At 56.6% G+C, this 15,930-nt stretch overlaps 2 protein-coding genes across 3 annotated transcripts in view; one reads left to right on the top strand and one right to left on the bottom strand.

Moving 5' to 3' along the window:
• DNAH1 (dynein axonemal heavy chain 1) overlaps positions 1–1,236 on the top strand; it is a 134,007-nt gene extending 132,771 nt beyond the window's left edge. Inside the window, 4 exon segments of the mRNA XM_054178053.1 lie at positions 65–171; positions 173–202; positions 204–286; positions 1,053–1,236. Coding sequence (XP_054034028.1) covers positions 65–171; positions 173–202; positions 204–286; positions 1,053–1,174 — 342 coding nt within the window. The 3' untranslated portion in view covers positions 1,175–1,236.
• A 170-nt stretch (positions 1,237–1,406) lies between these two features.
• Positions 1,407–15,710, bottom strand: BAP1 (BRCA1 associated protein 1). Of its 2 annotated transcripts, none has more exons than XM_054167144.1 (17): positions 15,618–15,710; positions 11,968–11,997; positions 11,813–11,867; positions 10,990–11,122; positions 9,831–9,950; positions 9,324–9,385; positions 9,100–9,242; positions 8,196–8,274; positions 7,367–7,490; positions 6,928–7,045; positions 6,401–6,588; positions 5,981–6,114; positions 4,935–5,407; positions 4,660–4,820; positions 3,850–3,942; positions 3,298–3,370; positions 1,407–2,998 (listed from the first exon to the last, which is right to left on the bottom strand). In XM_054167144.1, the coding sequence occupies exons 1-17, from the start codon at positions 15,652–15,654 to the stop codon at positions 2,865–2,867; spliced, it is 2,157 nt and encodes a 718-aa protein (XP_054023119.1). In that variant the 5' UTR covers positions 15,655–15,710; the 3' UTR covers positions 1,407–2,864. The 2 variants fall into 2 exon arrangements, with proteins under 2 accessions (XP_054023119.1, XP_054023123.1); XM_054167148.1 differs by having other exon boundaries at positions 4,714–4,820.
• Between the last annotated feature and the right edge of the window lie 220 nt (positions 15,711–15,930).

Here is a 15,930-nt window from a genome sequence, read left to right as displayed (position 1 = left end):
TTCTCGGGGCTGAGCCTGCAGGGACACACCTTTAGCAGGGCTCTGGGCCCTCTCTCCTGAGCAGGTGATGAAGGAGTCAGTGAGTGAGCTCACAGCTCCTCCCAGCCACGGCTGCTACATCCATGGCTTGTTTCTGGAAGGGGCCCGCTGGGACCCTGCTGCATTCCAGCTCAGAGTCCTGCCCCAGGGAGCTCTACACAGAGCTGGCTGATCCCTGTCCCCAGCCGCAAGCCTCCAGCCACTGGCACCTAGCTGTGCCCCAGCTACAAGACTCTCACACGTGTGGGTAGGTGCCCTAGAGTCAGCTTTCCAGAAGCATGGGGAAGTGTAGAAGCAACGAGGAAGAGCAGCCCAGGAGGGGCAGCAGGGGTTCCACCTGCCACACACTGACATGGAGTGAGGCATTGCTGGCTGAGACCGGCCAGGGGTGAACAGATTTCTCTGGCCGTGGAGACAGAGCAGCCAGGCTCTGCGGCAGTGCTGCTGGCCAGGCTCTGCAGCAGTGCCGCTGGCCAGGATCTACAGCAGTGCTGCTGGCCAGGATCTGCAGCAGTGCCGCTGGCCAGGATCTGCAGCAGTGCCGCTGGCCAGGATCTGCAGCAGTGCCGCTGGCCAGACTCCGCAGCAGTGCCGCTGGCCAGGATCTGCGGCAGTGCTGCTGGCCAGGCTCCGCGGCAGTGCTGCTGGCCAGGATCTGCGGCAGTGCTGCTGGCCAGGCTCTGCGGCAGTGCCGCTGGCCAGGCTCCGCGGCAGTGCCGCTGGCCAGGCTCCGCGGCAGTGCCGCTGGCCAGGATCTGCAGCAGTGCCGCTGGCCAGGCTCCGCGGCAGTGCTGCTGGCCAGGCTCCGCGGCAGTGCCGCTGGCCAGGCTCCGCGGCAGTGCTGCTGGCCAGGATCTGCAGCAGTGCTGCTGGCCAGGCTCTCCTCAAGCTCATACTCAAAAATAGACACCTAGCATGGGCATGGGACAGGGGATCTTGCATGGGGTCTCTGGGTCAGGATGTGACAGTCAGTGAGCAGCAGCAGCAGCACCTTCTTGCTCTTGCTTCCACAGGCACACTCTCAACAACAGGCCACTCCACCAACTATGTGAGTGCTGTGGAGATCCCTACAGGCAAGCCCCAGAAGCGCTGGATCAAATGAGGTACAGCCTTGATCTGTGCCTTGGACTTCTAGATTGAAAATCCACCCACCCCAGAAATCATCCCAGCTGAGGCCTGAGCTGGGCTGTCCACCATCCTGCAGGGAGGCAGGCAGCAGGAGCCACTCTTTCTGCCCTCTGAGCTGTCAATAAATTGAGCTTGACTCACATTCACATGGTGGGTTTGCAGTGCTCCCACTTACTTCCAATTTTTGGCAGCACCAAAGAGCTGCCACTGGGCAAGCAACCCAGCTGCATACCCCTCCTTCTCCCTTCCCACACACACCCCTCCCTGGGCTGGCTGTTACAGGAAGTTTTATTTCTCCAGCCCCATCCATTATTTACAGCACTTGATATCAGACAGGGCAAGGGACAGAAGGATTTTCTTTCCTTCAACAAATACCAAAAGATCAGCTTCATTCCATAGTAGAGATCTGTACAAATTTGCACATCTGCAAAATTCAGTCTTCTCCTGGGGCAGCTGCCTTTGGCCCAGCAATGCCTCAGGACACCTCTGGAGACTGAGAGGTGCTGACCTCTGTGATTTGCACCAGGCTGCTGGGGACAGGCAGGAGAAGACCATCTACATGCTGGCAGGCAAGAAGCAGGCCCAGCCCCAGTGCTGCAGTAGGAAGAGTCTGCTGCTGTCCACACCAGGGAGCTCTGGGTGAGCAGCCACCAAGGCAGCAGGAGCAGCTTTGGGCTCTCTCCACTGCTTCTGGCCACCACCATCTCAGCTTGACATTACAGCAATTCTTGTTGCCTCTTCCCCTGCTGAAAGGCAGCACCAAGGGTACCATGACTCCACCTCCAGCACCGAGCCTGGTGCTGTGCCCAGCAGCACTGAGGCCACCCTCTGAACTTGGTCTGTTCAAATTCACAAGGGTTATCTGGGGACTGGGCTTGGAGCAGCACCGTGTGACCCACAGGCACTGCCAGGGCCACAGAGCTGGGTCCTAGGAGAGCAGCTGTGGCAGCAGAGCCACTCACCACCCCCCAGCAACGCCACGGAGGGACACAAGGCCCAGCTCCAGGGATGAGCTTACCCGTCCTGAGCAAACACAGCCCAGCAGGGAAGCCTGGCTGTGCTGCCAGCAGGTGCTGCCATCCCCAGAACAGGGCAAGGCAAGGCAGGATGCACCTGGCCAGCTCTGGGAACTGGGCAGTGCAAGGGGGTGGGCACAAAACAGGCTCTGTCCAGGAGCCATCTCAGTCATGTGGGCCAGAACCCAAATTAAGTTGGGGGAAGGGAGGGAGAGGGATTGAAACACAGACAGGAATGTCCTGGGGAAGTGTAGCACTGAAGGCCTGGCCACAGCAGGACACAAGCCACAGCCAGCTGTGGTTGGCACAGCCTCACAGTGGCACCGCCAGCGTTGCCACAGTGCCAGACCCGCCCCCAACCAGGCCAGCTCTTTCCTCCCGCTGTAGGCCTCAAGCCACACACCGAGACACAGGCTCAGAGCCTCTGGGTGCTGTTGTGGCAGCAGCTGAGCTCTCGAGCTTGCCTCCTGCGGCAGCTGCAGGGACTCCTCTCAAGGCGAGTTCCTGCCTTTCACAGCTCAGGCTCCGAGGAAAGCCCAAGGTCTCTTTGTCCCCAGGCTCCACCTCAGCCAAGGGCTGGTCGCTGTGGTCCCTCTTCCTTGGGCAAAGGGTAACACAGATCCAAGTGCCACTGCCCACAGCCACCAAGCCCAGCTGCTGCTCTCAGTCTGGACTGGCAGGCTACTGCCGCTTGGCTTTGTAGGGGCGGGAGCGTTTCCGGCGGTCTGGCTTCCTCTGCTTGTGCAGGCGCCCGATGCTGACGCCCTGCCGCCTGCGCACCGAGATGTTCTGCTCCACCAGGCTTGCCAGCATGCCTGCGGGGCGAGAGGCAGGTGGATGGAGTGCTGATACTGCCCGTGCAGGGGCACAGCCCTCCCTCTCACCCACAGCACAGTGGTGGGTGCTCCTGAGACTGTAGAATGAGGAGACAGGCCAGAGGTGTGTGGCTCCCCAGACCAAATGCTCCCAGGTGCCCTGGGCCTGGCTGGAACAGTGAGCAAGGGCAGGGTCAGCTTCCCAGGCTCCTGCCTGCTGCTCTGCCACACTCGGTGCAGCTCCCTCAGCCAAATCCGAACCCCATGCTCCACCCCCCAGGCTGCACAGCAATGCTCACCTTCCTGGGCCAGCATAGAGATGAAGGTACAGATGAACTCATCATAGTTGTGAGTTCTCCTCTGGTCATCGATCTACAAAGAGATGAAAAGTCCACAAATGGATGGCAGGAAGAAAGGAGAGCCAAAGGCTGATGGAGAGCAAAGAAACAGCAAGCCTGGCCCAACCCACAAGCCAAAGAGATCAGAGTAGGGAGGGACCTGTCGCCCAGCCCAGGCCAGTGCACAGTGAAGATTATCTACACCCTGGCTCAGACACCAGCATTTTCCACAAAGGGCAGCTGGGAAGAGGTGAGGAACCCTGCCAGGCCATGGAACAGAGACTTCCATTCCTCCTGCAGCTGCTGATGCAACTGCAGCGCTCCAGCATCCTCTTCCAGCCCTGCCCAGGAAGCTCTGCCCCATAGGGCTGTTCAGTAAGGGGAAGAAGACCCCAAGCACTCCCCCTCACCATTCTCAGCTGAACCATTCTCCCTTCACTGTGACATAAAGACCCCCCAGACAGAAACCGTTAGGGAGCTAATCTGGCAATGCAAACAAGCACTGACAAACACCTTGAACTTCTTCCTCTTTTCCACCTCTTCCTTCAGGCAGGCCTCATAGTTTGCAATCTCTGCCTCCACACACTTCAGCAGTGCCAGCAGCTCCTGCAGATCAAACATGAGCAGATGGATTCCCACCACAGCCCAGGAGCCAGCAGGGTGAGCTGCTGGTGTTTCTCTCTGCACCAGGAAAAGGAGGATTCAAAGCAAAAAATAACCAAACCACCACTTGCCAGGGAAAATAAGAAATTTGCAGGGCATTTCTGAGTCAGAGGGCCAGTCCCAGGGCAGGTGAGTTCTACCCCAGCCTGACCCAAGCACAGGTTCTCTGGGGCATGGAGAAGTGTTGCATGCATGCCTGAGAAACGTCCCAGGGGCTGGTTATTCTCAATAACAAAAGTCAGAAGACTTCCCTCTTGAGCAAAACAGTTCCTAGCAAACTTCCCTTCAGAGTCCTTGATGTGCTTGTGCTGCCTGAGCCTGGTCCTAGCTCTGTCTGGACAGCACAGAGGGGCAGAACTGTTACCAGCAGGCTGGGATCTGGGGGGTGCAGAGTCCCACCAGCCTCTGGCCCAAAGGAAAGTACAGCACACAGAGCATCTCAACCACAGGAAACCAGCAGCTCTGACCACTGCCAAGGCAAACATCTCCGAGATGGCAGGAGGCACAACAGCTGCAGTGCCCCATGCCCAGAGGCAGGGCTGCGGTGCCACGCGAGCGGGGCAGCGTGCACGTGCGGTTTGGTCACGGCCAGCGCTGCTGCCTCTCTGGGTGAGCAGAGGGAGCTCCACCTTTCCAGGGCTGCCACAGCACAAAACTCACCTTGGGAGAATACTTTTCCCCCCCAGGGTGATCACTGGTCCTGCCAAGTCCCACCTTCTCTTTGCTGTCACTGGCCTCACTGCCCTCCTTCTCGTCCAGTTTGACGACGACTGGGGCCTCTTCGCCAGGTTTGATGGAAGCAGGGGAGCCCTTCCCCCCATCTGTGCAGTGCAGAGGGGACAGAAGCTTTAGGAGTCGTGACGGGGACCGGTACCCGCTCCCAGAGTCGGGGGGTGCTGCTGCGCCGTCCCCACCAGAAGCTGGCAGGCACCTACCTGCAAGAGCCAGCGGGCAGAACACGCCGTCCTCCGTGAGGTGCAGCAGGCCGGTGCTGATGGCGGGCCCCAGGTCCCGGACAGCGCGGTTGTAGCGCATGCAGTCAACGCGCAGCAGGCCGTCCTCCTCCCCGAAGAGCACCTTGGAGATGTGGGAGGTGACGGGGCTGGAGGGCCGCGTGGGGTTGGCCGAGCGGATGGGAGAGCGCAGCGGCGAGTTGAAGGCGCTGCCGATCTCGGAGGCGGTGTCGGTGCTCTCGTTGCTGGGGGTGGGAGAGGGCTGGGAGTGGGTGACGACTGCCACGGCGGCGCCCCCGCCGCTTGTCTTGATGGACAGGGGAATGGAAAGGTCCTTTTGAGACTCCTTCAGCTTCTCAGCCAGGACATTGATGGTGTTGGGCTGGAGGACAGAGAGCTGGCCGTCCGCAGGCCCTGCGACATGCTCCTGCTTTACCTGCCCTTTCCTTTTGTACCTGCCCGGAACACAGGGAAGGTGAGCAGCTGGTGGAAAGAAGTGGAAGCTTGCTGCAGGCACTGCCAGCTCTGCACTCAACACTCCAGGCTGTCTGATGGGATGAAACAAAGCCTGACACATTTCTAGTTCATCCCCACTCCGCTAGCTTCTTTGGCAGCACCCCAACCACTGAAGTGCTCAGCTGCATGTACTCCTACACAGCTGGGGGGCACAGGGCACTGCGTGCCCCTGTTCTTCTTCCAGGAGCCCCAGAAGCCTCTCACCGGGACCCCACCTTCCTGACCTTCACAGCAGTCCAACAGTGTCACAAGGAGCTGACTCAGCAGTCAGCACTGGGGTATAAGTGTCCCCCAAAGCCTGCTGCCAATACACAGGTACAATTAGGGCAGCCACATCTCAGGGCTGGTTGTGAAAAGCCACAGAGGAGCTTCACAGCATCCAGCAAATGGACACAAATAGCAGGCAAAGGGGAGAGCAGCTCTAGCTGCACACACAGGTGCAGGCTCTATCTGGGAGCCACCACTGGCTGTTCTGTAAACATCAGCTCCCTGCCCTCAGCCCAAGCTCTCACCTGATGGCTGAGTTGGTGTTACGAACTTCTTCCTCATCATCATCGTCGTAGTCATCCTCATCGTCCGAGTACTGCTGGTGCTGCCGGACCGGGACCCGACTGCGACCCACTCCTGCCGCAAGGTCTTCCTCCTCCTGCAAAACATCCTTGCTGATGGCCTGCCAGCGACAGGGCGAGCAAGAGCCCAGTGGACACAGCCTCAATCCAGCCAGCCACTGGGGCCTGCCCCTTCTGAGAAGAGACAGAGGACTCCTCCCTGCTTGCTCAGCTGACCCACATTAACCTCTTTTGCCAGGTCAGGCTGGGATAGCACCAGGGTGGACAGGCTGCAAGGCAGGGGAAGGGCTGACAGCCATTGTCCACGGTGGTGAGGGACTTGGCTCCAGCCAGGCAAGCTGCTGGCATGGAGCTCCAGCCTACCTGCATGGGGGACTTGGCGTAGTTGTGATTATCCAGGAAGGCTGGCAGCCTCTGCACGATAGGGTTGGGGTTGGCTGGAGGTGCCCCGTTGATAGTGCTTGCTGACATCTTTGCCACCGGTTTGGATTTGTTGGGCGGGCTCTGTGTGGCCACAGGGTGGCCCTGGCTGGCAGGCTCATCACTGCCCTCTGCCATACAAACACAGCATAGCCTTTCATGATCAGAACCACCACTTTTTACTCGATGTCCTCTGCCACCCCTTATCCATCCTCTTTTACTCCACCAGACCACCAAACCCACCTTCTATTCCACTTTCAGCTGTCACCAGTGTCCACAAGCTTAAGCCCTTCCATTTTCTATTTCTACGCCCCTCCAACACTCCTCCCAGGCAGCAAAGCATCTGCCACACTCCAGCACAGTGCAAATGGAACTGGGCTTGGAGAAAAAGTTCCTCAAGCTGCAGGCCAGCCAGCTGTTGCTGCTGCACTTGCTCCACAACTGGCAATGTCACTGGTAGGGGGTTCTACCTGCATGGGTACTGTCTTGAGGTGCAGTCTTGCTGCTGGCTGGCTTTGCCTCTTCAGGAGGCTGAGACTCCTGAGACTTCTGGGTCTGGATCAGCTCAGGCTGAGTTACTCGGATAAGCTTGAAGGCAAACGACAGACAGAAAATGAGTGCTGGACAAACCACATCCCTCCCATTCAAGATCTGAACTCATGAGAGTGAGCCAGCCACCAAGCATTCACCTACACAGCCAACTGACAATGACCACGGGTAACCTCCCAGGTGAGTAGCTGAAGCAGCTACTGAAGCAGTGAGGTTGGTTATATCCTCTTTCTAGAAGGCACTTTCCAAAGCCAAGAAACACCCCAAACTCCCAAGGCCACCGCAGCTCAGGGTGGTACCCGAGAACAGGGCTCATTCCCACCCCAGGCTCGCAGTCCCTCAGGGCCTGGGCTGCCCTACCTGCTGCAGGGCCTCCAGCACAGTCTGGCGGTTCATCTTCAGGACGTGCAGCTTGGACTCGTACTTCATCCTCCGATCAGGCACCACTGCCATCAGGTTGAAGCGGATGTCATGGTATGGCTCCCTGCAGGGACAGCAGACACCAGCCATGAGCTGGGGGTGGGAAGACCATCTACCAGCAGAGAGGGGTCCACAGGCTGCAAGCCACACCATGCACACCTCCTGCAGGCTCTTTCCAGGCAGTGCCTCCCCTGCTATGGTGTTTAACACCAACACACAGGAGGCTTTTCCTCTAAACCCAAGTCAGTCTCACACTGACTGAAGAAGCACACTGAGGTTACTTCAGCCACAACATAAAACACCCTTCAAAGAGTCACAAGCTGGTTGAGGCAGGAAGGGACCTGTGGAGGTCATCTGCTCCAACCCCTTGCTCCAGCATGGCCACCCCAATTAGATGTCCAGGACAATATCCAGATAGCTTTTGAGGATCTCCAAGGACAGAGACTCCACTTCTCTGGGCAACCTGCACCAGTGCTTGGTCACCCTCACATCCAAGGGGCTCAGAACAGAACCAGAACCACCATTCCTTCTATGGACACAAGCTAAACAGCATTTCATCTGGACCCTCTCATGCTGTGCAGCCATTTGGAGGGACTCCACATTGCACAGAGTGCAGCTTCTCTGTGCTCTGAAAGCAGGCAAACTGCAGGCAAGAGAAGGCAAGGAGGCAGCACACCTGCACCTCTCCCCAAGCATCATTCCCCACCCCCACAACTCATCACAGAGTTCACCAGGGACTGCACTGCCTGTGCCAGGCCTGGGACATTACCCTGCGGTGGCCAGGCCGATGCGCTCCATGATTACTCTCCTGGCTTTGTCCGTCCATTCCTCATCATCAGCCCACGGCCCTGGGGGGAAACAGAGCTGGAATCAGCAAATCACAGAGTGGACCCTCCTGTCCCTGTGACAGGCAGTCTCATGGCTCCCTTACATTCCAGGGAGCAAGACAAGAAAGGGCCCAGAAGGAGCACACTGTCAGCCCATACATGGAACCTCCTGCCTCTCTTTCTGCGTGGACAACGTGAGCTATCTGCGGGGCAGAAGGGTAAGCTTGGAACCCTGCAGACCACAAGAGATTCACTGACTCTGGGCTCACAAAGTCCAAGGAAATCCCAGATCCTGCTGGGACCGCCTGCCACTGGATCTGGTGCCGTGCTCAAGTACCCCAAGCAGATTAAGCAGGAACCTTACCAAAGAACAGAAGCAAAGTCCTAATGGGGATAAGTGTCTGAAAGACAGAACTGAGTGGTCGAGTGGTGAAGGGAGGGAGTAATGCAAGCAGCCTGTCGAGATCTGTGTTGGGACCTTGGGCCTCAACACATAGCAATTATTTAGCACAGGGAGAGGGCAAGGAGGGGACACACTCTGCTTTAACACCAAGTTATTTCAAAGCTGCAGAAGGACCTTGTCAACCTGAGCAACAGGGGAGGAAAATGGCAAGGCTGGAGAAAGCAATGCAGTGCATTTAGAAATAACTGCCTTCCAGACACCCCTTCCCAGGGCACAGGCTCCAAAACAAGCTACCAAAATGGAGGACCCATCTGGGGGCCATGGGAGCAACTCTCCACAAACAGCAGCCAGTGCTGCCTGACAACAGGAAATGACACATACATTTGGACGTAGCAGGGTGCCCGTCTGACTGTGCCAACGAGCAGGGCCAGGCAGGCTCTTACCGTGGTCAATAGGGTAGACCTTCAGCCCATCCAGCTCAAAGAGCCGTCCCTTGATGGGGACGTAGCTGACAAAGTGGAAGGCCTCCATGGTTCGCACGGCACTGATGCCGTTCTGCTTCTCCGGCAAGTGCCGCGGCTCCGGCCTGCGAGGGCGAGGGGCAGGAGGTCAGTGAGGAGCCTGCCACCTCCCGTGAGACACAGCTGCGAGAGACCCCCTCACTCACCTGGCATGGCTGTTGTGGGCCTTGGCCAGCTCTGGGGCGTTGCCAATGGCATAGCCTTTACTCTGCAGCAAAGAGCAGGAGAAGGAACGACTGAGAACCACGGGAAACAAAACGCTTCACCCAGCAACCGGCTCCTCACTCCCTGCCTCCGTGCACAGGACTGGGAGAGCAACCTGCAGGCACAGCCTCTGCTCTGCAGAGTTAGAAGTAAAACCCAAGGTGGAAAGGACAGACCGTTCCTGCTGAAGAGACTTCAAGGCAGGTCTGAAGGTAGGGGAGAGGAAACTGGATCACAAATTTACAGAACACACCTGGGCTAGGGAATAACCTGACAGAAGGCTCAGGGCTGGGCCCAGCATCAGGGCACCAAGGCTCTGAGCAAGGCAAGGCAGGAAGAGGCAATCCTGATGCAGTGTGCAGCCACAAAGGGCTGGAAAAGAGCCAGCTTGTTAAAGCATCACCGCAAAAGGGAGCACAAGTGCCACCCATTCACAGCTCCAGCCCTACCTCGGGGCTGAATCCTTTGGTGAAATCCTTCATGCGGCTCAGCGTGGGCCCCAGGTCAACATTGTTGCAGTTCAGGAGGACACTCAGCAGGGCATGGGTTGCACAGGAATTGGGGATCAGCTGGAGGGTGACACAAGGACCATCTTAACCACCAGGAACAAGGACAACCCTTCAACGACTCCTCAGAGACAACAATATCAATTTGAAAAGTAATGATGCAAGAACCACTCGTGAGAGCAGCAACTTGACCTTAGCTCTCAAGGGAAGGGAGGAGGTCAGTCTCATTTAACAAGCCACAGTATGCCCCATGAGCATCTGTGCAGAGCACAGGCCACAGACAGCCGAGCAACACCCACCGGATTTCCTCCCTGGAGCTCTGGGCAGAGACTCCCAGGAAAGAGAAGCTACCCTCAGCACCAGCAAGAGCAGTGCAGGCTCTCAGTACCACGTTGCTTCCCTGAGGTGTCACAGTATCACAGTATAACTAAGGTTGGAAGAGACCCCAAGGATCATCAAGTCCAACCTGTCTCAACAGACCTCACAACTAGACCATGGCACCAAGTGCCACGTCCAATCTCCCCTTGAACACCTCCAGGGACGGCGACTCCACCACCTCCCTGGGCAGCACATTCCAATGACGAATGACTCGCTCAGTGAAGAACTTTCTCCTCACCTCGAGTCTAAACCTCCCCTGGCACAGCTTGAGACTGTGTCCCCTTGTTCTGGTGCTGGTTGCCTGGGAGAAGAGACCAACCCCCTCCTGGCTACAACCACCTTTCAGGTAGTAGTAGAGGGCAATGAGGTCACCCCTGAGCCTCCTCTTCTCCAGGCTAAACAACCCCACCTCCCTCAGCCTCTCCTCACAGGGCTGTGCTCAAGGCCTCTCCCCAGCCTCGTTGCCCTTCTCTGGACACCTTCAAGTGTCTCAGTGTACTTCTTAAACTGAGGGGCCCAGAACTGGACACAGTACTCAAGGTGTGGCCTAACCAATGCAGAGTACAGGGGCACAATGACCTCCCTGCTCCTGCTGGCCACACCATTCCTAATGCAGGCCAGGATGCCATTGGCCCTCTTGGCCACCTGGGCACACTGCTGGCTCATGTTTAGGCGGGTCACACAAGACACCCACATGCCCCCTTTCCCCTCGCCTGCAGCCCACCTGGTGAGCAAAGAACATGTTATTAACGATGTCATCATCGATCACCGACGTCTCATCCACCAGGGTAGAGACCTTCCGGCGCGACCTGCGCTCCTCAATCCACTTGAACAGGAAGATGAATCCATACACAGGGCTGTGGAGAGAAGTCAGCAGCTGCACCCTTTTGGAGAGACCACACCAGTGGAGCTGCTCTGCCCAGTGACAGAAACCTTCCGTTGCAAACCACAGGCAGAGTAAAGAGAGAGAGGAAAAGCAGAATCACCAGTCCCAGCCTTCTGGAAGCAATCAGCCCTGCTTCCTCAGTTCGCATTACGCAGGCTGATGCTCTGCTCTCAGACAACAATAAAGCGTGAAAACGTTGGGGTTTGACAGGTCTTAAGATGCTCAAGACAGAAACAGGAGACAAAATTCACCTCTGGACACTGACTGACCACCAAATGACTCCTCCTTTTCAATGTAAGTTGTATTCATTGCAAGAGGAGTTCAGACAACGGCTTTTAAGACAGTGAGAGTCTCAAAGGTACTTCAAAGCACTAAAGGAGAAAATCCACACTACAAGTACCTGTGTGGCACTGCACCTCTCCACAGGGAGAGATTACTCCCTTGAAGTATGCTCCCCACCTGCCCCACAAGACCTCAAGGCATGAGAGTTTGGGGCCTCACTGTCCCAAGCCTGATGAGGAGCTCCTGGTTCATCAGTTTCAGTGCTGTCCTCCATGACCAACGAGCTTGCACCAGCCCCACCAAATTCCTGGCCACAAGTTCTCCAGCCCACAGACACAATGCTGCTAAACCAAACTCACACTTCACTCCTGGTACTTACCCTTGGCATTTGCTCTGCAGATCATAAATCTCTTCAACTTGCACTCCCTTGACCCCTGCAAACAAAGAGCAGAAGCTGGTGTAAAGCCCACCAGAAAGGACATGGGGTAATATGAAGAACGGAACCAACTTCCCAGGAAGGTTTCTTGCACTCACCAAAATCTTCAACCAGGAGTGTGAAGAGACCTGGAAAGGAACAAAACTAACAGGTTACTTGTGGCTGAAGAAAGCAGAGAGGAAACCTGCTGCCAACAGTCCCCAGAGCTCCCATAGGGTCCCTGGCCAAGGCAGACAGAAAAAACGTAGCATAGGAGCACCAGGATCATGATGACTCCTTAGCAGAAGAGCTTTTGAGCTTTGTCTCACTACAGAGGTGCTCCATCTCCCTTCACCCCTCCACTCCTTTCATCCTCCTTTTCCTCCAGAGGATCTGAACCAACCCTCTCCTGCCATAGCTCAGTGATGCCAGACCCACCTTCAGCATCCTGGCCCACTGCTGATGACCTGCCATGAAGTAAATCCCCACCATGAACAGCAGCAGGGAGTCCTCAGCAGGCTTTTGGTGACTAGGTCACAGGACACTTTAAAAGAGCACTCCTGTTCCTACAGTGGAAGTCAGCCAGCAAAGGGAAAGGCAGCTCACAGCAGCAGGGCCAAAAGCCTCATCTACATCTCCCTCTCTCCTGGGGGACCAAATCCAGGAGCCTGTCTCCAGTCACTGCGAAATTCCCATTACAGGACAGAACCAGAGACAACAGCAAAGAGACATCAGAAGTGAGCAGCAGCCTTGCCTGTACTCTGCAGCAAAGGCAGTCAGCCCAGTTTCAGTCTCCTGCATGCAGAGTTAAGTGAGCTTGAGACTGGAATAATAAATCCACTGCTTTTGCTCCCACACAAAGGCTGCTGAAAGCCTGGGAGGAAGCCCAGGGAATATCAATAAGGATTAAATCCTGAGAAGCATCCCTGGAAGCAACAGATTTAAGGAACCTGATGGAAAGCGGTTCAGTCAAGAAAGGAAGGGCCCAAGAGGCTTCCATAACCAAAGTCAAAATGACTAAAACAGGGAGGAAACTCCTAGGAGCAAAACCTCTTCATCAGTTTTTAGCAGAAAACAACATATTTCTTCCCAAACTGTCAGTGGGAAGAGAAGCACACCACGGAACTGGCATGCTTTAAACAGTGACAGCCTCCTTGCTGTGCAGCACCATTACAGGAAACCCTGGCACCTTCCCAATGGAGATGGTTTTGCTCAAAATACTTTGATGCTCTGGAGGGTTGTGCCACACAGGTGACATCTAGAGAGACTTCAGGCAGCGCCACAGCGTCGGTGCCACCTTTGCAGCAAACCCCTCAGGGCAAGTGATCCTTGCATACCGCAAGGGTCTTCGGGTCCTCACTAGAGCCACAGCTCCTGTCCCATCTAGATGGTGTCCAGGATGGAAACAGGAGTTGCTGCTGTTTGCAGCTTGAGTCTCTCAACTGTCAAAGCTTGTGCAGAAGTCACAGCCTCACTCGTGCACCCTCCAGTTTCAACAGCTGCAGCAAAACATGCGTGACATGGGATGTGACGCCTGTCACAAGCTCTGCCTGGCGGCCAGGAAGCATCTGCACCAGAGCAAGACCTTGCAAACGCCACCATAAATGCTGAAAGCAGCGCTGCTCCTGCAGGAGCCACCAGGAGACCATCAAGCAGGACAGCCCAGCTAGCTGTGCCTCAGCCTGGAGCGCTCCACCTCCGCAGCAGCTCTCCAGGACCATGCTTCAGCCAGCAGGGCTGCACAGGAGGAGATGGGAAGTCAGCCATTGTGTGTTTCCCTCCTGTCTGATCAACATGACCTGCCAGTCAGAGGATGAAGCCAAACTTCTCCAAGCACACCATGAAAGAACATGAAGTGAGGGAAACAAGCTGCAGCAAGAGAAACTCTGACTCTTCACCCAGCAAAAAATAATTCCTTATTGCCAGTGGTCAGCCCTGGGCCTGGGGCACAGAAATCTCCTTTTTGGGTATCTTCAACTGGACACAGCCAGGAGTGACCTGAACTGCCTTTGAAGTGAGCTCTGCTTTGGACCAAAAAGTTCCAGGGTCCCCTTCCAAACACAGTTTTTCTCTCATTTCAATAGTTCATAGAACTTCCCTGCCCACAAAAGGCATAGTCCTGCTGTTGTGATCACTCCTGAACACATGAAACCCCCATCCCAGCTTTGGTCATGTGGAAGAAACATTCTGGTGTCCACAAGCATACACAGCACTACACCAGCAGCCTGGAGGTTCCCAAGGCTCCTCCCTCCACCCAGCAGCCACGTCCATAGCCCACATCTGGCTCTACCAGCCCTTCTGGGTGGTAAAGCATCAGGAGCTTTCAGTCCAAAGTCCTATGGCAAGAGCCGAGTGGCTTATAGGATGTGTTGAAGGCCAAGCCCAATGCAGAGGTCATTCCTAACAGTAATCTCAGCTCTGACCTCTGCATCCAAACCTCCACATGTGTGACACTGCACAGCTGCAGTGTGCCAAGAGCTGCCCCTGCCCAAGCAGTTTACCTTCCAAGCAAACAACCTTCCCTCGCAGGTATGAGAATGTGAGCAATGTTCTGTCTTCAGCATGGTCATGATGAAGCAAGGGAAGAACAGGAATGGTTTCTGCAATTGCCAAGTGCAAGTGAAAAGAGGATAAAGACCAGGGAAACCTGGAGGGAGTGGGAGACTAAGAGCAGACAGGCTCCTTTGCTGAGTGCAGCAAGAGGAGTGTAATGCCAGGGGCTGTTTTCTTACAGTCTCAAACCATCACACTCCCAGAGGGCAGCCCCAAATCATCCTATGTCAACTCTGAGACCATCAACACCCAGCCAATGCCACAGGTAGTGCTGGCTTTGGCCCTCAAATCCTAACCCACAAAACAAACTCTGGGACTCCACCACAGAAACCACCTTCTCCGGTACAGTGGGAAGGGGACGCCCATGACAGTACTGCTTCTGGCTGCTCAGGCACCATACCAGGCTCTTCAGCAGCTTTCCTGGGCTACATGGGGGAGACAGTTTGCTCTACCTACTCAGCTGCAAAGCAAAGATGGGATCTGACATGCAAGGAACAGAGATGCCACCTTCATGTGCTCCCAAATGACACAGGTTGTCCTCAGTTGCCTGCAAAGCTCTGGGGAAATCACCAGCCAGAACTATTTCTGTAGCAGGGGCATCCATACACACACCTCTCCCTGGATTTCAGTGATATTTTGGAGTGTATTTGCAAACCACAAGAATGCTTCATGCTGCACCCTCGTGGCCTTCAGATGTCTTCCACAGAGAGCCTTGAGTTTATCAGCTCACACACGGAGAGGTGTCTGGGGAACCTCAGTCTCTGTGTGTAAGGGCTACAGAGCCCAGGCTCCACTCCGAGCCTCCACAGTGCTCCTGCAGCCCATCCCTGCCTTCATCCCACACAGACCCATCCTCCTGATCCCTTTTCTCTTTGTCCTACACCCCCATAACCTCTCCCTAACCCCACTCACCGCAATGCTGCGGAGACCCCTTCCCCTCAGGGCCCACACTGCTCCCGGCCCCACAAACCTCCACAGCTTCGCCTGGCGTGCCAACCCTCCGCCCGCACCCCTAAAGGCTTCCTCAGCAGCTTCTCCACCACAGGCCCTCCTCCCCCCGTTCTCCCTAACAAGTCCTCATTCCCTTCCCACGCATTCCCACGAACCCTATCCCCCCGCGCCCCTACTCTAGGCCTGCATTCCGTAGGCCCCACCCCCGGCCTGTCCCTTAGAGCCGCGGCCCCGTCTCCCGCCCTGGCGCCTCCCCGCAGCTCACCGGGGTCGCTCTCCAGCTCCAGCCAGCCTTTATTCATCTTCCCGCGGGCCAGGCCGCGCCGCCATGTCCGGCTCCGCCACCCCCCCAATTCCCGGCCCCGCCGTCGCCCGCCTCACTACGTCAGCGCTGCGCGACAGCGCGTGACGTCACGCGCGCCGCGCCACATCGGGCCCCGGGGGCGTGGCGGCGCCGCGAAGGTCCCGCGGGGGGAGCCCGCGGCGTCTCCTGCCCCGCCCTGCGCCTTCGTACCCTGGAAGCGGAGTGTGGCGAGCGTCGGGCCTGGGCCTCCCCGTGAGGCCTGGCGTTGGGCAGC

This window comes from Dryobates pubescens, chromosome 1, assembly GCF_014839835.1.
Source record: "Dryobates pubescens isolate bDryPub1 chromosome 1, bDryPub1.pri, whole genome shotgun sequence".
In the NCBI taxonomy this organism is placed as follows: domain Eukaryota; kingdom Metazoa; phylum Chordata; class Aves; order Piciformes; family Picidae; genus Dryobates; species Dryobates pubescens.
The sequence above is the reverse complement of the archived record's forward strand: the minus strand, read 5'-3'. Positions and strand labels throughout refer to the sequence as shown.

Excerpts from the sequence above, each read along its gene's own strand:
- BAP1 (XM_054167144.1), bottom strand. The coding sequence starts at position 15,654 with ATGAATAAAGGCTGGCTGGAGCTGGAGAGCGACCCCG. Across the intron at positions 11,998-15,617 it reads GGAGCTGGAGAGCGACCCCG|GTCTCTTCACACTCCTGGTT; the intron begins GTGAGCTGCGGG and ends GTTCCTTTCCAG. Across the intron at positions 8,275-9,099 it reads GGTCTACCCTATTGACCACG|GGCCGTGGGCTGATGATGAG; the intron begins GTAAGAGCCTGC and ends GTTTCCCCCCAG.